The sequence below is a fragment of the Cnephaeus nilssonii genome, assembly GCF_951640355.1.
Source record: "Cnephaeus nilssonii genome assembly, chromosome: 16".
Classification (NCBI taxonomy): domain Eukaryota; kingdom Metazoa; phylum Chordata; class Mammalia; order Chiroptera; family Vespertilionidae; genus Cnephaeus; species Cnephaeus nilssonii.
The window spans coordinates 45,527,906-45,549,184 of NC_137087.1; the positions used below are offsets into that span (position 1 = coordinate 45,527,906).

Here is a 21,279-nt window from a genome sequence, read left to right on the forward strand (position 1 = left end):
GCACTGACCCCTCAGCTCTGGATGGTGGACAAATGGTGGTAATGCAGGTCCGACTCCCTCTGGTTTGGTCTCGGCTGGACCCAGGGGCACTGCTTCACCCGGATCCAGGGGCCCGCGGCCTCGCCTGGACCCGGGGCCAGGCTCACCCGGATCCAGGGGCCCGCGGCCTCGCCCGGACCCGGGGCCCAGGGCTCACCCGGATCCAGGGGCCCGCGGCCTCGCCGGACCCGGGGCCCAGGGCTCACCCGGATCCAGGGGCCGGCGGCCTCGCCCGGACCCGGGGCCCAGGGCTCACCCGGACCCAGGGGCCGGCGGCCTCGCCCGGACCCGGGGCCCAGGGCTCACCCGGACCCAGGGGCCGGCGGCCTCGCCCGGACCCGGGGCCCAGGGCTCACCCGGACCCAGGGGCCGGCGGCCTCGCCCGGACCCGGGGCCCAGGGCTCACCCGGACCCAGGGGCCCGCGGCCTCGCCCGGACCCGGGGCCCAGGGCTCACCCGGACCCAGGGGCCCGCGGCCTCGCCCGGACCCGGGGCCCAGGGCTCACCCGGACCCAGGGGCCCGCGGCCTCGCCCGGACCCGGGGCCCAGGGCTCACCCGGACCCAGGGGCCCGCGGCCTCGCCCGGACCCGGGGCCCAGGGCTCACCCGGACCCAGGGGCCCGGCGGCCTCGCCCGGACCCGGGGCCCAGGGCTCACCCGGATCCAGGGGGCCGGCGGCCTCGCCCGGACCCGGGGCCCAGGGCTCACCCGGATCCAGGGGCCGGCGGCCTCGCCCGGACCCGGGGCCCAGGGCTCACCCGGATCCAGGGGCCGGCGGCCTCGCCCGGACCCGGGGCCCAGGGCTCACCCGGATCCAGGGGCCGGCGGCCTCGCACACCTAGTTTTAAGAGATGGAGTGACACAGTACCCTGGGTTTTGTAGTCTCTATGGGTAAATAGAAGGGAAGCAGATTTTTTTTTCCTTTTTATTGAATTTATTAGGGTGACCAAGATTACACAAGTTTTAGGTGCACAATTTTACAACATGTCATCTGTACACTGTGTGTTCACCACCCCAAGTCAAGTCTCGTGCATCACCATTTATCCCCCCTATACCCTCTTCCTCCCTCCCCCCCCAGCAATCACCACAGTTACCTGTGTCCATGAGTTTTTTCTTTTTTGCTCAATCCCTCCACACACACCGCCCCCCACCCAGCTGTCAGCCTGCTACCTATGAGTCTCTATTTTACTTGTTAGTTCATTTTGTTCATTAGATTCCACATATCCTCTGTAATAAAAGGCTAATATGCAAATTGTCCCAAGGGGAGTTCCACCGACCAGGAGTTTGACCGCTCGCTATGACCTGCGCTGACCACCAGGGGGCGGTGCAGAACGAAGGAAGGCCCAATTGGCCCTGATCCCGGCCAGGCCTATGGACCCTACCTGGGCACAAATTTCATGCACCGGGCCTCTAGTGAGTAAAATAATATGGCACTTATCTTTCTCTGACTGGCTTATTTCACTTAGGACTCTCTAGTTCATCTCTGCTGTCACAAACGGTAAGATTTCCTTATTTTTTTACTGTCCAGTAGTATTCCATTGTGTAGATGAACCACAGCTTTTTTCTTCTTCTTCTTCTTCTTCTTTTTTTAGTGTAGCCAAGGTGGAGATTTATTGAAGAACAAGTACAGACACCCACATGGGGAGAGGGAAAGAGTCCCACAGAATGGACTCCCACGTCAGGAGGGAAAAAAGGGTCCCATTGAGTTCTTTTTCCCTATGTGTACCACAGCTTTTTTATCCACTCATCTACTGATAGGCTACTTCCAAATCTTAGCTATTGTAAATAACATTGCAATGAACATAGGGGTGCACATATTCTTTCAAATTAGTGTTTTGGGTTTCTTCAGATAAATTCCCAGAAATAGAATTGCTGGGTCATAAGGCAATTCCATTAATTTTTTTTTTTTTTATTGATTTCAGAGAGGAAGGGAGAGGGAGAGATAGAAACATCAATGATGAGAGAGAATCATTGACTGGCTGTCTCCTGTACGCCCCCTACTGGGGATCGAGTTCCCAACCTGGGCATGTGCCCTTGACTGGAATTGAACCTGGGACCTTTCAGTCAGCAGGCTGACGCTTTATCCACTGAGACAAACCAGCTAGGGCTGATTATCATGTTTTTATTTGTTGATTTATTGATGATAGCCATTCCATAAGACATTAATAAATATCGATCACTATCAACACTCTAATAAAAAAATTTAATACACATGGGGAAGGACATATTCCCAGAACAAAGGAAAATAATTTAAATTGCATACAAGTTGCCTTTTAGGAAACAAGTCCTTTTTTTTGCTTTTTGTATATTTTCCTGGGTAGAAGTAAACTTTGCAGCAGGCTAACATTCATTTGTCTGAAGACTAGCACTTGGAACTACTGGTATATAATTGACACTGATAGATGAGAATATAGAGATGAAGAGAAGTTATGTATTACTGCTTTCAAATGAGCTCAGTACATTTTTCTCTAGATTATTTCTTCCCCCGCTTCAAGTTGCAGGAACCCTTTTAGTCAATAACACTGGTCTATCCCTGTCTCTTGGAATTCTTTAAGATCATTGAGTAGAAGACATTACTTTTTGAAAAGTTATTGTAAACAGGAAAATAATTCCCAAGCAGGTGCGTTAGGAATTAAAAATTCTCCCATTAAGAAAGTCAGAGTAATGGGGAAGGGCAGGTCCATAGGAGATAATGAATACTGGTGTTCCTCAAGACAATCTGCACATATCTGCCTAAAACACAACAAAGAATAGGTTATCATCACTAAAAATATTGATTAAATAATTGTCATTTTAAGAATTGATCATGGTTTACTTAATTATTGTTACTTTCCTGTTTTTTAAACTTTCCTTTTTTAAAATACATTTTTAATTGATTTCAGAGAGGAAGAAAGAGGGAGAGAGAGATAGAAACATCAATGATGAGAGAGAATCATTGATTGGCTGCCTCCTGCACACCCACACTGGGGATCGAGCCTGCCACCAGGCATGTGCTCTGACTGGGAATCTAACCGTGACCTCCTGGTTCGTAGGTTGATGCTCAACCACTGAGCCATGCCCTCAGGCCAATTCTTGTTACTTTCTGACAGAACTCCAAAATAGGTATTTTGACATAGGACCCCTGAATTTGGCAGTGTGTCAGTCAGTATGCTCAAAGGACATTCAAAGACATAGGAAACATTTAGATTTATAATCTATTAAAACTAATGTCGCATGGCCCAGAGGGTGTGGCTCTGTGGTTGAGTTTCTATCTATGAGCCAGGTCATAGTTAATTCCCAGTCAGAGCACATGCCTGGGTTATGGGCTCTGTCCCCGATAGGGGGTGTGCAGGAGGCAGCCGATCAATGATTCTCTCTTATTGATGTTTCTCTCTCTCTTTCTCCCCCCCTTTCCCTTCTCTGAAATCAATTTTAAAAAAAACCACACTAATGCCACATGGACGAATGAATCAGTCCATTGCCATATCCTATATCAGTGGTCAGCAAACTGCAGCTCGCGAGCCACATGCGGCCACTGGTAGATTAAATGTTACCGTGTAGTTGGAAGCTGCGAGGATTAGGCAATTGTGGCATATTGTGTGCAAAGAGGTAAAGGGTAGTATATGACAGTGGTCGGCAAACTCATTAGTCAACAGAGCAGCAAACCGTGGCTCGCAAGCCGCAGTTTGCAGACCACTGTCCTATATACTAAAAGGCTACTATGCAAATCGACTGTAGGGCAGAATGACCGGTCGCTATGACGCACACTGACCACCAGGGGGCAGACGCTCAAAGCAGGAGCTGCCCCCTGGTGGTCCGTGCGCTCCCACAGGAATTTCGTGCACTGGGCCTCTAGTTTATGTTTAAATAAATATGGTTTGCGAGTCAGCAAACCAGTGACAAGTCCTTTGTTGGCGCACTTCCCAGGGCTTTTGAGGGACCCTAGCACCTCAGAAGGATGCCTACACATCTCTATTTAAACCTGGGTTCCTCCTAACACTAGGGGGAGGCCAAGAGCTTTGGGACGCCTCAAACGCAGGGAGAGGGAGGCGAAACCTACTGCCCAGGCACGCCGTTTCTGTGACTGGCACAGACGTTAGCTAATGGAATCCGGGATCGGGCGCGCCGGTGCCCCGCCCCCTTGAGCGGCCCGCGGCCCCCGCGGCACTCTCGGGCCCGCTCTGCGGCGGCCGCGGCCTGGGCGGACGGCTCGCCGTGCGCAGGCGCGGATCCTGGACCTCGCTGCAGCCCCCAACGCCTCAGGGAGTTACACCTACGGGGTCCGCCCGCTGGCGCGGCAGTGCTCTCCCGCTCGTCCGTCCTCCCGGGTCCTCCCAGCGCTCGACGCGCCGGGATGGCGGAGCTGCGGCCTAGCGGCGCCCCCGGCCCCACCGCGCCCCCGGCCCCTGGCCCTACTGCCCCGCCGGCCTTCGCCTCGCTCTTCCCCCCAGGACTGCACGCCATCTACGGAGAGTGCCGCCGCCTGTACCCGGACCAGCCGAATCCGCTCCAGGTTACAGCGATCGTCAAGTACTGGTGAGCCCCGGGCCGCGGCGGGCTGGGAAGAGTTTAAGCGCCCGGGGCGAAGTAATTTGCGGGGGAGGGGGGAGAGGAGGAGGAGGAGGAGGGGGAGGCGAATGGTTAAAGCCCTCGGAAGAAGGGCTTCCTGCTGGGAGGGAAGGAGTTAAGGCTCAAGTTAGGAATGGGGACAAAGGGGTTAAAGAAGACTGCGGGTAGCGAATGGCTGGCGAGGGTGGGGAGGTTGAAGGGTTAAGTGGGATTTGGAGAATGGAGTGAATTGGGGGTGTGTGTAGGAGCCGAGGGGGATCGATAGGAGAGAGGGAACTGTAAACGTGGTGAAAGGAGGGGGCGCCTGTAGGGGGTCATTAGCGGGCGAGGGGAAGCCTGGAGGGGGTTGCGGCTGAACTGGGACGGGGGTGGGGTGGGGGTGGGGGTGGGGGTGGGAAGGCGAGGCGGGGTCTGGGGAGCCGTGCTGAGGGCTTTGGAGGAGCGCGGCTGGCGGAGCTGGAGGGCACGAGACTGCACCGGGTCCGAGGCGGGTCTGGGGACCCCGGCTCCGCGTTGGGTGAGGAGGGGCGCTGGTTGTGAGCGTTGCGCTGGTGAAGCGAGGAGGAGGAGGGCCACCTTTTTGATGCTTTCCCAGGGAGCTCAGACATCGTATCAGTGCCGTGCTTTTGTGTTCGAAGTTTCACGAAACAACTTTTCCCGATAAACTCTGTGCTTCCTCCGCACAGTTCTCTTGGTGCCGAGCTTCCTCTAGCTCTGCAGCTGCTTTCCTTTAAGGCATTGGCTAGGACAGAGGCAGGGTCAGGGAGGTCCAGGGCTTGGCTGGGGATCCAAGGGGACCAGAGGAAACACTGAAAGTGCGGGCCTCGGACAGGGTGGAGGGAGGAAGGCGGTGAGATGTGGAGGAGCTTCCTAGCCACAAGCTTCGGGATGCAGGCAGCCGTTTCTCAGGGGATCGCTGAAGCATCTCTGTTAAGGATCAGACCTTTTACAGACGGGCTGGCCTTGAAGTAGGAATGGTCTTCTCCAGTTTCCCATTCCTGTTTCATCCTGCAGCCTCTGGGCAAAACTGGTGTATGGGAACTGTGGGAAAGAAAGAGCCTATCTTCATGATCTTTCTGGACCAAAAGTTGACTGAGGGATTGGTTGCCCATGTCCAGAACCACATTCTTGCAGGCACTGTGTTAAGATGGCCCCTTCATGGAGCCCTGAAGGACGGTGCAGGCAGCTGCTTGAGGTGTGGCCATAGGGTAGACCTGAAGGGGGAAGTGAGTGGATGTCTTTTCTGGTTACCTCTCCCTTTAGGACTGGGTCTTTCTCCTCCAGGACAAGGTCTTCCTCCAGAAACGGCAGAAGGTAGGCTCCGTAGGACTGGAACCAGCTCCCCGTGGTGACGGAAGCATGTGAAGAGGTGGACAGCGTGGAGGACCAGCCACCTGCTCCTTAGGGAGGGCCACGGGGAGCAGCCTGCCTCTGTCTGGTAGCCAGGAGGTGTGGCCAGTGGTACAATTCTCTGGCAAGCACACCGCTCTTGGGTTGAGACGAGTTTATGAAGAGAGCTTCTGAATGAAAAGCAGCTCTTGATAACTTAATCCCCATTCTAATTGCACCTCTATGTTTAAATGTGCATTGTGATGAACTCTCCTGGATTGTGTCAGGAGAAAAGTGGGCCTGGCTCTGCCATGCTATTGGTTCAGGCCTCATTTGAGTGTAAAGAGAAATTGCTCCACAGACTGGGGCGACTGTCTTTGTCTCCAGGTGGCCATGAAGGATAGAGTTGTGGGTAAAAGGTGTGGAAGCAGAGGCAAAGGACAAAGACTAGTTTGGGCAACTTTTTTTTTTTTTCCTGCTGCAAGCTTGTTAACCAGGCAGGACTTATTTTCAGAGATGGACTAAATTCTAATGACGAATAAAGGCAACTGTACAGAATTCTTGGCAATTAGAAATGCTTCCTAGATGCGGAAAAATAGAAGAGGGGACAGCTTGGCAACTAGTTCTTTCTAGATTTGGAGGATTGTGCATGATTAAGACCCTGAAATTAGTTCATCGATGTACCTCACATTTGGGATTCCACCAAGGCCTCTTCAGTTCTCATAACAGGATGACTGACCGAGGCTGCCTGGGTCTGGCTGTGGCCCAATGTACCTGGGGATTCCTTTTCTTGCAACGGAACGGTGGCTCTTGGCTAATGGACCCTGGTCAGCAAGCACATTCTGAAAGCTGAGACTTAAGTGAGTAGGGATCAGAAGCAGAGAGGCACAGCTTGTCCTGCAGCTGCCCTGGGGAGTGAAGTCAGGTGTTCAAGGAATTAAGTTGAAGGATGCTGGGTCCTTGGATAACATCTTTTTCTAAGTACAAAATATGAAAATTTTCTACATACTCATCTGCTTCCCATCAGGTTTCTGAGTAAGTAGAACAGAACTATCTGTGCTCGGGGACGAGGTTCATTTGGTCTGACACTTGGCCACTCCCTGCAGTTGGAGTTTTAGGGTAAAGTCTCTCTCTTTGAGAGTACTTCCTGGGAGCCTTGGCCAGAAAGAGGGTTGTAGTGGAGTGGCAGATGAAGCATGGAATGGTGGATGCAATTTTGGCACTTGTTGCTGGGTGGACCAAAGCTGAAGGAGGGGTAGGACTGGGGTTTTGCAGCAGGACAGTGGGGCATACATGGAGCCTGTAGTCACTCCATCTGTTCTTGGGCTATGCCAGGCGTCCTCAAACTACGGCCCGCGGGCCACATGCGGGTGTTTTTGCCGTTTTGTTTTTTTACTTCAAAATAAGATATGTGCAGTGTGCATAGGAATTTGTTCATAGTTTTTTTTAAACTCTAGTCCGGCCCTCCAACGGTCTGAGGGACAGTGAACTGGCCCCCTGTTTAAAAAGTTTGAGGACCCCTGGGCTATGCACTATCATAGGGTCGTTTCAGAGTTAGCTGCTCTTTTCTTTTTTCCCTTCCCCAACAAGCTCTCCTAAATCCAACTGGTTGTGTAATTAGTCAGATGATTTTGGCAAAATCTGAGTTAAGGAAAGACAGGGAGATTTGTCCTTTTTTCTAATCCACTCAGTTGAAATTCTAAGCTATTTGTAGCAACTTTCTTACAAGTTCTAGAAATAACTTAGCATTTCTTAGCAGAGAATAAGGATTTTTACAAAAGCAAATAATATCCTGGCAAAGAGGATGAAAAGAGACCTACTGGTTTTAAATAGTGCTTTAATTGCATGGTGTTGGCATGCTTGCTGGGATCACACATAAGCATGCCTTTTATTTGGTTGTTAGTGTTCCTTTAGCATATGAACCCAGTTGCAAAGCGCACTCCATCAATGTCCCAGGAGCAGCAAAGTTTTTGCAGTCTGTGGAACAGTCAGATGTCCAGGCAGCTCAAATGCAGAGTGTCTGTGGGCTAAATGCAGACTTCCTTCCACTGATGGTTTCCATTTATTTTGTCTGTTTCTCAAGTCTACCAGTTTCCCTATCCATTCTGAAGAAAAGCAGGATTTTTTTAAAAAAAGAGCACTAATTGCTCTACTAAAGGGAACCCTTATTGAATTAAATCCTCAGAGTGAGGTAATGACTGAATCTCTTCCTCCACTGCCTTTCGGTTGGAATTATGTGGGAAGTTTAATGTGGTCCTCAGAGGCCCCAAATAATTTAATGTGCCAGTTCTACCTTTGAGATGGTAGTCTCCTAGGATCGTCTTCCAGATCTGGAGCTCACAGGGCTCAGCCTGGCTTCTGCTGCAGTTATCTTTATCTGTGCAGAGGTGAGCTAGCCCAAGTTTGGCTTTTGTCATTTGCATGATAAAAGACCAGCTTTGGGCCCTGGCTGCTGTGGCTCAGTTGATAGGAGCATTGTCCTGTACACCAAAAGGTTGTAGGTCCGATTCTCAGTCAGGGCACATGCCTAGGTTGCAGGTTCGATCCCTGGCCAGTCAGGGCATGTGCAGGAGGCAACTGATTGATGTCTCTTTCCCCTCCCTCCTCTCTCCCTCTCAATCAATCAATCAATAAAAAATGTCCTTGGGTGAGGATTAAAAAAATTCCCCAAACAACCAGCTTTGGTCTGTGGGGTGCAGGCATGGGTCTGGAGGCATTGGGTTTGTTTACAACAAACTGTAATTAACATAGGGCACAATTTAGTCTGTCTAAGAGGCAAGAGTGGAGCTGAGCCTCTTGCTTCCAGGAACAGTGCCCATTGGGGATGCTAAGGATGGTCTTTCAACAGAGGCCAATTGGATTGACAGATGCACCTCTTGCCTTGAAGCATGACATGTTTATAGGCACCATGAAGGAGAGAGAATCCCTGCCAATCCCATTTGGGATTGGTAGTTTGAAACAGGAGGAAGCAAAAGGGGCAGCCATCCAGTCTGTTTTATTTCTAAAAGAGGTCCTACCTGTTGGGGATAGGAGAAAGGAGTCTGTCATGTGTGGGGAATTAGGCAACTTCTAGCCACCCATTCCATGGTCTTATCCCAGAGAGGTGTGGCCTCCCTTTAGTTATCTTTCACCCCAGTTTCCTTCAGTTTGGGGCCCTTCAGGTTTGTAAGACATCCCTTAGCTTCACACTGTCTGCTTTCAGATTCACACTAACAACCCTGTGTTTTGTCTTTTGCAGGTTGGGTGGCCCAGACCCCTTGGATTATGTTAGCATGTACAGGAACGTGGGGAGCCCTTCTGCCAATATCCCTGAACACTGGCACTACATCAGCTTCGGCCTCAGCGACCTCTATGGTGACAGCAGAGTCCATGAGTGAGTGTGTGCCACTTGCCCACCCTTCATCTGCCTGTTCCTTAGCCTTGAACCTTTTCTCTGAGGTTTTTCCAGCGTAGGGATGATGATGTCATAGTCCTGTGGGATTGGTACTTCTCAGGTGGAACTTCTGGGTGTCTGTCCTCTGCCTATATCTCATTGTGCCAACATGGTCCAGGTCAGCACCTGAGCTCTGCTTACCTGTGCAGGAAAGTGTCGATGATGAGCAAGAGTTCTAAAACTATCAGGTTTTCCCAAGCTTGCTCTGGTGTTTGAGCTCAGAGGACAGGCAGCATAGCTATGACCCAGAATTTGTGTTGATGTTTTTAAGTCTACTTCTTCTCTCCCACCCCCCTGCTAGCTTATTATGAAAAAATTTAAACATAAAGCAAAGTTGAAAGAAGTTTATAGTGAATACTCATATACCCACTACCTAGATTCTACCATCAACATTTTACTCTACTTGCTTCATCACGAATATATCCATCTCTATAAACATCTCTGTCCCTCCATCCATTTTACCTACTTCCTCTTTGAAACAGATTCATGGATTCTTATTTAATTTAGTGCTCAAAGCTGAGGTAAGAATAGTGAGCGTTCTAACTTCTAGCATAAGTGCTAAGAGGTGTTAAGTTGGAATTATGGCAAGTGAATTTCTGTCAACATTCTTCTTCCACTGTCTTTTGTCTTCTCATTCAGTGGAAAAAGGCCAGAAGCATTGGTTCATTCAGCATACATTCATCAAGCACCTATTTTGTAACAGAGATAGAATGTCATAATAAACGTGTTGGAATAAAATCCCAAGACATAATTCTTTTATTGAGCTCATGTTCTTGAGGGGAAGGAAGCTTAAAGAGATGGTTATAGTACTGAGTAATAAATGCTGCAACCCATGGGTGTAGAACATGCTCTGGGAGCAGAGTGGAGCGAGTGACTGTGAATCAGCCTGCGGGATCAGAAGCTCCAGGAAGGAGGTGACGTTTGAGAGGAATCTTGTAAGAAGGGGTCTGGGGTGAGAGCTGCACCTGACACGTTAGGACACCAGCATTCACTTTGAGGACTGCGAGAGGCTTTAAACATCTTCTAGCCCCATGTTTCCAAACTTCTAGTGCTGCCTACATAATTTTTGCCACCTGTAGCATATTATCTACTGTGTCTTCTCTGTAAACCAACCCTCCTTTTAAAAATTGATACAAATAAATCTTTAAAAGTTAAATCACTATCATATATGGAAACCAATATCATTTGCTATAATTTAAAGGTAGTTATGGAAATAAACACGGTAATAACAAAGCAATGTTATTAAATTCTAGCTTAATACTGTGGCCTGTCACAGAATATTCTAAGCCTGAGGCCACCTTTCTCTTTGTTCAAGAGATCAGCAAGAAATATGAGAGAGGTATTAAAAAAATATGTTAAGCCCAGCCCATGTGACTCAGTGGTGGAGCGTCGACCTATGAACCAGGAGGTCATGGTTCAATTCCTGGTCAGGGCACATGCCTGGGTTACAGGCTTGAGCCCCAATGTGGAGCATGTAGGAGGCAGCTGATCAATTATTCTTTCTCATCATTGATGTTTCTATCTTTCTATCCATCTCCCTTCCTCCCTGAAATCAATAAAAATATATTTAAGAAAAAAAATATATGCTAATACCGAATAGAACCTGACACCAGACATGATTAGAAAAACCGAAAGAGAATTGAAAAGGGAACTTTTTTATTTATTGTCACAGATAAATAGGAAACACTGATCTAGCCCACCTCCCTTGGTTGTACAGTTGAGGTAAGTCCAGCAGCCTGCCAAAGGCCATACAGCAAGTTAAGGAGAGCAGCAGGATCTCCTAACATCCCCACTGTTCTCTGCTCTCTCTTATGATTGGGAAGAAAGGAGTGTATGGGGCATTTTTTGTCTTTAAGATGATAATACAAACAAACTTTAAAAAAATATATATCTTACCTTATAATAGACAAATATGCAAATTGACCGCACCTTCGCTACGACCAAGCCACGCCCACCAACCACGCCCACCAGGAAACCGTTGCAGGGACATTGGGGTGTGGCAGAGCCCAAGGCCGGGAAAGCCGCCCGAGGCTTTCCCGGCCTTGGGCACCAGCGGGGAGCCTGCACCGATCGCAGGAAACCACTGGGGGTCGGCTCCTGCGATTGGTAGCAGGGACGCTGGGTGCCGCTGAGTCCGAGGCCACCGCCCGGGGCCAAGCCCCGACCCTGAAAGAAGGCAGAAGGCGGTGGCCACAGCCAAGGCCTGGGTCCCCGGTGCCGGCAGAAAACTGGTGCAGGCAGCCAGGTGAATGAAGGTCTATTGCACGAATCTTCGTGCAAACGGGCTACTAGTATATATATATTTATTTCAGAGAGGAAGGGAGAGGGAGAGAGAGAAACATCAATGATGAGAGAGAATCATTGACTGGCTGCCTCCTGCACGCCCCCTACTGGGGATCGAACCCGCAACCCCGGGCATGTGCTCTTGACCGAAATCGAACCTGGGACCCTTTGGTCTGCAGGCTGACGCTCTATCCACTGAGCCAAACCAGCTAGGGCTGCCTTTCCATTTTAATTAATCCACAGTATATATTAAATATCTACTGGGTAACTCCTCCCATTAATATCTTTCCTTCTCCTCACAGCTTGTTGAAGGTTGACAAGCAGAATCCCAAGGGTTCCCTGCATTTCTTCTTGCCCCTGGCATGCTTGCTTTGGGGGCAGGAGGGGAGCCCCATCCTGGTGGCCCTAAAAAAGGGTGAAGAGTAAACTGATTGGATGAGCCCTGGGATGGCTAGTTCCATCCAAGTTTTTCCCCTATTTACATTCATGAAAGGAAACAGGGCAAGAGAGCACTTGTTTGGATTAAAAGGTTCTCAAGAGGCTGTTTCTGAAGTTGGAGAGATGGAACAAGTTCCAGCTTGGGGCAGCCACAGGGGAGAATGGAGTGCTTTTCTACGGACCCTAAGGCTACTCCCAACTGACTTCAGCAGCAGAGACGGTCCTGTTGCTCTTGCCTGGACTTGGGAGGTGTGAGACAGCTGAACGTCAGCTGCCAAATGCTTGTTGGAAGCTTGCAGCTCTGGCTTTTCCTTTGTGGCCAGGCAGCTGTGGACCGGACTGTAGAAATTTGTGGGGCTGTGCAAGAGGTGGCTCTCTGTGTGAGGATTTTGGGCTGCCCCTGGTGCTGCCAGCAGCCCTGGCTGGACCCATACTACGCCAGGCCTAACCACAACGCACTCAGCTGTCTAGGTGTAGAGTATTTGTGATCTCAGGCAGACGCCCCTGATGAGATTCCCCTGGGCAGGTCGGCTGCTTCCAAAGACTGCTCTGGGTGGTGGTGGCCCAAAGGGTGGCAGCTCCACAGGGCAGAGCCCACACCTCCCCACAAACTGGCTTCTCGGCAGGTATGTCCATGGAGTTTGGAGTTGTTCTTGCCCCCCTGGGGACTGGAGTTGTTGGTGACTGGTTTTCTATGGCTGCCTCGGGTTTTGCCTTTTCCCCACAGGTTCCTCTCAGCTGGGCTCTGCATGGAATGAGTTATTTATTAAAACACTGGATACAGATTAACTTTTTCACTTGTTGTTTTGTGTGGTCTTGGTCCTCTACAGATGGGAAATGCTAATTTCCTTCTTAAAAGCCTAGTTTGCAGGAACTTTTTGTGCCATTTCATCCCCTACGGTTTCCAGTGGAAATCCTGCCTTTGCCATAACACACCTGTCCTGAGAGCATGTTTCCCTCTCTGGTTGGGCATTTGCTTTCATCCCAAAGCTCTCATGAGACTAACAACTGGACTGCTTCTGTAAGCCACACACTGACAGCAGGTCCCCGCCCTCCCCTAGCTGGGCACAGCAGGCTGAGGAAGTGCTGTGTAGGCTCATTGGAGGGCAGGCCTCCCTGAAGCTTTGGTCCCACTGCCTTTCTCTCAGAGGTCTTTAGTTTCAGGATGACTGTTGGTGTGACACGGTGACTGCTGTCTGCTAAGGGCAGGGATCTGGGCTACCTGGAAAGAGCAGGGCACCCTTGGTTTTAGCCCAAGGTGGGAGTAGGAGCCAGCAGTGGGACTAGGGCTCTTCCTGAAGCTGAAACCATTATTCTGGGTTGGATTTCAGGCCTCAGATCTCTGACTTTTGAAATGTTGAGACTTTCTTTTCTTTGGTAATCACAGGAACACCTAAGGCATTGTGGGGCTCCCAGCAGATCTGTGCAGGTGTGTGGTTTCATCCTTTATCAAGCATTTCATTTGTAGCATAGATTAGTTCTTCCTCCATGGGGTAGTGATTCCAAATTGTCTCCTCAGCACTAAGGGACAGTGGGAAGAGGTTCCTTGAGCTGGCCCAGTCAAACTCACTTCAAAAAGTCCAAGAGGACGCCGTAGCCGGTTTGGCTCAGTGAATAGAGCGTCAGTCTGTGGACTGGTCAAGGGCACATGCCCTGGTTGCGGGCTTGGTACCCAGTAGGGGGTATGCAGGAAGCAGCCAATCAGTGATTCTCTCTCATCATTAATGTTTCTATCTCTTCCTCTCCCTTCATCTCTGAAATCAATAAAAAAATATATTTTTTTAAAAGTCCGAGAGGAGATGATTATGAGACTTATTGTGGTGAGTACTTGGTAAGGCATATACATGTTGAAAGACTGTGTTGTGCTCCTGAAATATGTCAAATATGACATAATACTATATGTCAATTATAACTTGTAAAAAGAAGTCCGAGAGGCCTAACTACTGGGGAGTGGTGCCCTGGGCTGCTCAGCACTGGGGCATTTCCTTCTCTTCCTGCAGAGAGAGGCAGACTAGAAGCCTTTATGGGTTTGACTTGATCAGGTCTCTCAGTCCTAGGATTCCTCCCTGTTCAGCCTGTCTTTCTAGACTCCCATCTTTCACACTGTGACTTTTTTCACATTGAATTCCGATCCGCGCACCTGCCATGTTCTAGGTCTGTGTTTGTCAGCATCTCACTTGCCCAGCATCCGTACTCAGAGGTCCTGAATCTGGACTTTGACCTTTGACTCCTAAATTTATTCCTCTATTATGCCTCTGGGGTATCCCACTCAGCTATGTTTTGTTTCAGTATCTCATTTCTGATGTCTGGTCCTAAGATATGTATGGAGTGATCCTATCCTCTGACCTGAGACCTGTAGAAATGGTCTTTTCTCCCCTGCACACATCCTTTACAGCACACTGACCTGCCTGCAGAGCTCTCCTACACTCAGTGTTGGACTGTGCAGCACACCCCACCAGCAAAGCTATGTCAAGTTCCCAATACAAGCAGAATGTTGAAGATGATATGTTGGGGTTGGGGAACAATGAGAAGTCGTCAAATACCTAACTCCTGTCCCTGGAAACCTCAGCATCTGTTTGGTAAGAAATGGCAGTGGCTGGGAAAGAAGATAGTGTGGATTGGGGCTGGAAACAGCTTTTGGCTTTATCTGACTTCTGTGGCTTTGAAGCTGCTTCTCTTACCCTGTGATCTTCAGTGCTTCAAGAGACTTAAAAAATGTAACAATAGCAAACGCTTATAGTTTTTACTGTGTGCAAGCACTATTCTTAGTATTTTATATGAACTCATTTCATCTTCACACTATCTTTATGGGGTAGGGATTATTAATATTATTTTCCAAGGAAACTGAGGCACAAAGATGTTGAGGTATTTATGTACTTAGCTTGTGAATGCTAGAGCTGAGCTATAAATTCAGGGACTCCTGATCCAGAAGTCCTCACCCTTTCCTTCCCTTCCTTTACCTGTGTAAAGAGGAGGGTAGGGCTAGAGACCATTATTACAATTATGCGCCTAAGTTCAAAGGTATCTTGGCTTAACAGAATGTGAATAGTTAAGCAGGAAGTGCTTTGTAGTGGAAATGTTGAGCTGGATATTGAAGTAACTTTACAGAGAAGAAAGAGTCCTGCTGGGTAATGGCAAGAGGGTAGAACTGGAGAGTAGGCCACAGAATCCTGTGTCAATCTGTGACGGATTTTTGTTCTGATAAAAAGATGTCTGCCTTGGCCGGTGTGGTTTAGTTGGTTGGGCATCGTCCCATGCACCAAAGGATTCCCGGTTGGATTCCTAGTCAGGGCATGTGCCCAGGTTTCAGTTCTTATTCCCCAGTAGGGGGCATTTAGGAAGCAGCCAATTGATGTTTGACACTCACATTGATGCTTCTCTCTCTCTCTCCCTCACCCTCTTTCTCTAAAAATCAATAAAAAAAATTTTTTTTCAAAAGGAAAAAAAAGATGTTACCCTGCAGAGGATATTTTTCCCTTCAATCTTCATATGAATACTAGAGGCCCGGTGCAGGAAATTCATGCACAAGGGGGGCGGGGGGGCCTATCCCTCAGCCTGGCCTGCACCCTCTCCAATCTGGGACCCCTCGGGGGATGTCTGACTGCTGGTTTAGGCCCAATCCTGCAGTTGAACATCCCTCTCACAATCTGGACCATTGGCTCCTAACCGCTTGCCTGCCTGCCTGATTGCCCCTAACTCCTCCCCTGCCAGCCTGATTGACGCCTAACTTCTCCCCTGCCAGCCTGATCGCCCCCAACTGCCCTTTCCTGCCAGCCTGATCACCCACAACTGCCCTCCCATGCCAGCCTGGTCATGTCCCCAACTGCCCTCTCCTGCCGGCCTGGTCACCCACAACTGCTCTCCCGTGCCAGCCTGATCTTGCCCCTAACTGCCTCTGCTTCATCCCCTACCACCATGGCTTTGTCCGGAAGGAAGTCCGGAAGATGGCCGGTTGACCCGGTCTAATTGGCATATTACTCGTTTATTGGTATAGACTAAAGAACTGATGCACAAAATTTGTGCAAGAGTAGGCCTTCCTTCCCCTGGCTGCCAGCACCAGCTTCCCTCTGGCACCCGGGACCAGGCTTCCCTCTGGGAAGGCACCCGGGACCCGGGCTTCCCTCACAGCCCTGGCTTCATCCTGAAGGTCGTCCGGAAGGACATTGGGTATGATTAGCATATTACACTTTTATTATTATAGATTTTCAAATCATTTTAAAAAAACATTTTTGTTTCTGTAATGGTTTTTTAAATTAGTAGACTTCATTTTAGAGTAGTTTTATGTTTATAGAAAATTGAACAGATAGTATAAAGAGTTCCCACATACCCTTTCTCTTTTCTGCTTATAGTTTCCCATATTATTTAATACTAGAGGCCCAGTACATGAATTCGTGCATGGGTGGAGTGCCTCGGGGTGGCCTGCGGGGATCGGGCCCCAGCTCGCACCCTGCAGCTCCACCTGGCACCCCGCTTTGGCCTGGTGCTGCCCCCTCACTTGCTCCACCATCCCACCTGTGGGGCAATTGGTGGTGGTGGTGGGGGAGCAGGGGAGGCCCCTGCCTGACTCTCTCAGCACCTGGGAGCCAGGTGGCAGCCCTGCCCGCTGCCGCTACCACTGCTGGTCTCTGTCTGTGGGCCAATGGCGGGGTGACAGGGCTCCTGCTTGTACCCGCACCTGCCTTAGTCTGGTGCCGCCTGCTCACCTGCTCCACCATCTCGCAGCAGTCCTGCTCTCCTCGGGGCCCATCGGGTTGGCAATACCTCCACTGCTGCTGGCTGGCAGCCAGCGCCACTTAGTCAACACCCACCATGTTCCGCATCACCCTCTGGTGGTCAGCGCATGTCATAGTGAGCAGTCGAACTCCCAGTCTAGCGACCCACAGGAGGGGACAATTTGCATATTAGACTTTTATTATATAGGATCTTGCATTAGCATGGTACATTTGTTACAACTGATGAACCAGTACTAATATCATTTTTATTAACTAATGTCCCTACATTAGAGAGCTGTAAAAATGTATTAACTAATGTCCCTACATTAGGATTCTCTCTTTATGTTATACAGTTCTATGGGTTTCAACAAATACATATTTTGTACCCACCATTACAGTGTCATACAGAATAGTTTCACTGCCCTAAGAGTGCCTTGTGCTTTGCCTATTCATCCCTTTCTCCGTCCTCCCAAACCTCTGGCAGCCACTGACTGTTTTACTGTCTCTTCAGTTTTATAGTTGGAATCATTAGTAAAGTAGCCTTTTCAGACTGACTTCTTTCACTCAGCAATATGCACTTAAGGTTTCCCCTTGTCTTTTGGGGGCTTGATAGCACTTTTCCTTTTATCACTGATTAATATTTCATTGTATGTTTGTGCCATAGTTTATCCATTCACATATTGAAGGATATCTTGATTGATTCCAATTTTTGGCAATTTTGAATAGAATAAAGCTGTCATAAGCACTCATTTATAGGTTTTGTGTGGACGTAAGTTTTCAACTCATTAGGGTTAAATTGCTGGACCATGTGATAAGACTATGTTTAGCTTTGTAAGAAACTGCCAAACTGCCCTCCAAAGTAACTACTGTACCTTTTCATTCCTACCAGCAATGAATGAGTTCCTCTCATTCTGTGTCCCCACCAGCATTTGGTATTGTCAGTTTTTTAGATTTTAGCCATTCTGATAGGGGTGGAGTGCTATATTATTGTTGTATTAATTTACAGTTTCCTAATGACATGAGATGTTGAACATCTTTTCATATACTTGTCTGCTGTCTGTATCTATTCTTTGGTGACATATTTTTGTTTTTGTTTCTTTCCTCCTCCTGTACCCACTCTACCCCAGACCACATACACTTTTTCTCACATCATGAGTTCAGACAGTGGAGCTAATTATGTTTTCTGGAATATTTTCCTTTTGGCTACTTTTCAAGCCATTAAGTGAGTTAGTTCCCCTGAGTAGATGCTAGTCCACATCTGAATTCCATCTTTGTTGATTTTAACTGGGGTTGGCTCATGAGTTCTATACCTTCTTTTCCCCAGTGATGGTATCTTCCATAAAGTCTGTAGCTGGTACTGAGGCCTACAACCTCATTCCCAAGGTTCATGATTCACTGTGTCTTCCAATACAAACTATAGAAAGACTGGTGTGCTAACTTGTCAACTGCATACCCTAGTGAGCTAACCTTGCCTTAGATGAGAGAAGAGTACACCAGGCTCCTTCAGGCCCCAGCCAGACCTCAAACTCTGTCTTGGTTGAATGGGATCAAAAGGATTTTCCAAAATCCAAAACTTCCCTGGCCTATACTTTTCCTGTTCTATCCATCATTGCTGGCACCTTTTAGTTATAAATTTGCCTTTTTTTTTCTTCTTGATTTGAGAGAGAGAGAGAAGGGGAGGGGGGGAGAGAGAAAAAAAACATCAATTTGTTGTTCCACTTATTTATGCATTCATTGATTGCTTCTTATATGTGTTCTGTCTGGAGATCAAACCCAAAACCTCAGCGTATCAGGATGACCCTCTAACTAACTGAGCTACCCAGCCAGGCCTAAATTTGCTTTTTTCATTATAAAGACAGTTGACCCGTTTTACCCAAAACGTTGGAAATTAGAGAAGGGTGGGAAAAAAAAATTCCTAATCCTATCACCTTTTGTTTGTGATCCCATATATGTCCTCATGATGATTTCTGTAAGCAGTTAATCTTGAGTGATGCTTTCCCAGGTGTGTGTGTAGGGCTTCTGTCTTGTGTTAGTCCCCTCAGTTTGGGACTTAACATCTTCCAAGGCTTCCATACTACCCCGCTAACACTGTTTTCTAAATTCAGCTGGCTCACGGCTGCTAAGGTTTCCAGATACTGAAAACAGCACATTTGTTTGGGAAAATGGCTCCTACCCATTGCCATATTGCATTTTTTTTTTTTTTTTGCTACTTAACTTCTCATAGAAGTGAAGAGCAGTTTAGGTAGTGTATGTACCAGCTGTGCTGGCTGCCCACCTCTCAGTTAATACCTTGATTTTTTTTTCCTACCGGGCAGTACTTTGATTCTTTAACTACAGATTAACATGCCTGGTGGTGATAGTCCTGAGGCTGTATGTTGTTCCTATTTGTTGATTTCCCCTTAAAAAGGTGATCAGTGTTTGGATTTGGTGGTCATTGTCACCTGGAAGTGGACACCATGAGCCTCAGTATTTCTCCCTTTGTTGGGTGTGTGGATACAGAAGATGTGAGACTGGATTACAGAGTGCCCTAGGCTCCTGGTACACAAGATATACAGAAGGTTCACAGTATAAGCACAAATGCCAAGAGATGGATGAGATACTTTTCAGGCAGTTGCCTGAAATAAATGGCTACCATCTTGGGCTCGTGAGGCTTTCTGTCATATATAAAAATCAAATAATGTACTAATACTGTATGTATGCAGCAGGATCTGGTCAATAGATCTAGGAAAAAGGGTGGCCCACTGTTCTGTCCTGGCACTGGGTCTACCTGATGTTGGGTGGTACACCTGGTTCCCATCCAGTGTTAATCACCAGCCTCTCTTCTTCATTTGGAGGGTCGGCCTCTCGTTCATTACAGTGATAATCATTGTTGGGACAGTTCTGGGCATGAGTATAGAGTAATGAACAGCTTACTCCTGTCCTGGACTTCATGGATCCTCCAATCTTTTTGGCTGAAGGGTCCTTTAACTGGAAAACATTGTGGGGAGGTGGGCCTAATACAGCCTCGGAGCCCTAGTTCACCATGCAGGACCTCCTTGCCTCCTTTTCTGCAGCCATGCCTTGAGGCTTGGTGGAGGGCTCTTTGCGAGCAGAAGACCTGAGGCCCAGAACCAGAACCGTTGTCAGGACTGTTTGGGGCTAGGCCAGTTGCCCATTTATCAGTGAGAATATGGGTTTATCGAAGCTTCTCAGAGTGATGTGGTTCACTGGGCTCCAGGCCCTTTACTTGCATGTCAGTAAAAGCTAATGGCCTTCAAAGATCCCTTACCTTCCTACTCCCTCCCATGTTATTCAGGCTTCTTGAGTCCTGGGTCATAGAACCAGCTTTGCCACAAGAAGGCCAATCAAGGAGATGTTTTGTTTTTCCAGTACTGACCCTGTGAGCGCTTGGAATCCTGCCTCTGACCACTAGTTTCCCTTACTCTGATCTCAGGCTTTTCAACATGAGGTCAGGAACTCAGGAGCCATGCCTGTGGGGAGGGGTAAGTACTAGAGAATGGGGCCTGGCCCAGGCTTCCGATCCCAGGGGGTCAAGCTGGCGGCTGCGCTTTCTGCCTGTGATGGATTTGATTCCCAAATGCTTCAGAAACACTTGGTGGTTAGAGGAAAAAACATAATGGAAACAGACAGATGACACTGGCTTGCCCTGACCCCCTTTCCTTCTTGCTCTAGTTTTTCCAGTATATTGGGTTGCAGACATGCTGGATTCCTGCCCTCTTAAAGCTAGTGTGGCAATTTCTCATTCCTGAAGCCAGGGGTTTTGCACAGAGGAAGAGCCCAGAAGGATGGCAGTAGCTGAGCAGGGAGCCTTTGAGGTTGGAGCTTTGCAGGAACATTGCTGATGTGGGTCCCTTAGTTCTGTAGCCGGGGCAGTGTCCACAGCATTTCATGTATGTCACTCCCTGCTCAGAACCATCCAGTGGCTTTCCATGCAGTTGGTGCTCTCTGAAGTTGTACAATGCTCTGGTCATTCAACCACGTGAAGATGGTAGTTAGTGAAAATAGCTAGTGCAAAGTCCCTGCGGTAGAAAGGAGTCCAAGGAACAGAAAGAAGGCTGGTATGTTTGGGACTTGGTAAGAGAGGAGAGTAGTGGAGCAAGATGAGGTGGGAGAATTTGAAGGCATTGTAAAGAATGTGACATTTAACAAGTTATCTGTTGATTGGGGAGGGAAGCAAAGGGATGATGTGTTGGAGGCCAGAAGTGGGCTTTAGGAAACTTTTGCAGTAATGTGGGACCTCAGCATTGGTACAAAGACAAGAGAACAGAGTTTAGTGATGGTTTTGTTTCCCTAAAAAGGAAACAGCAGCAAAAGTGGCTCAAAGGAAATGCCATTAAGGTATTTGAATCTGACTTTGATAGTGACTGAGAGGAAGATTCATTGCTTTTTAATATTGTCTTATCTTGTTTGTGTTTGAATGTCTCAGCCTGATTATCTTTTTGGATGACAATGGGAATATTATTACCATTTAGCATTTGCTCAGCTGTGACATAATGT

The 21,279-nt window shown here is 48.5% G+C and overlaps 1 protein-coding gene across 5 annotated transcripts in view; it reads left to right on the forward strand.

Annotated features, from left to right (window-relative positions):
- Window positions 1-4,156: 4,156 nt before the first annotated feature.
- The window catches only part of SUFU (SUFU negative regulator of hedgehog signaling), a 98,871-nt gene continuing 81,748 nt past the window's right edge, over window positions 4,157-21,279 (forward strand). For 3 of the 5 annotated variants that reach the window (XM_079794274.1, XM_079794276.1, XM_079794273.1), the window contains exons 1-2: window positions 4,158-4,554; window positions 9,155-9,289. In XM_079794274.1, coding sequence (XP_079650400.1) covers window positions 4,373-4,554; window positions 9,155-9,289 — 317 coding nt within the window. In that variant the 5' untranslated portion in view covers window positions 4,158-4,372. Of the gene's footprint in view, window positions 4,555-9,154; window positions 9,290-21,279 lie in introns of all 5 variants that reach the window. The other 2 variants (XM_079794272.1, XM_079794275.1) reach the window with 2 other exon arrangements.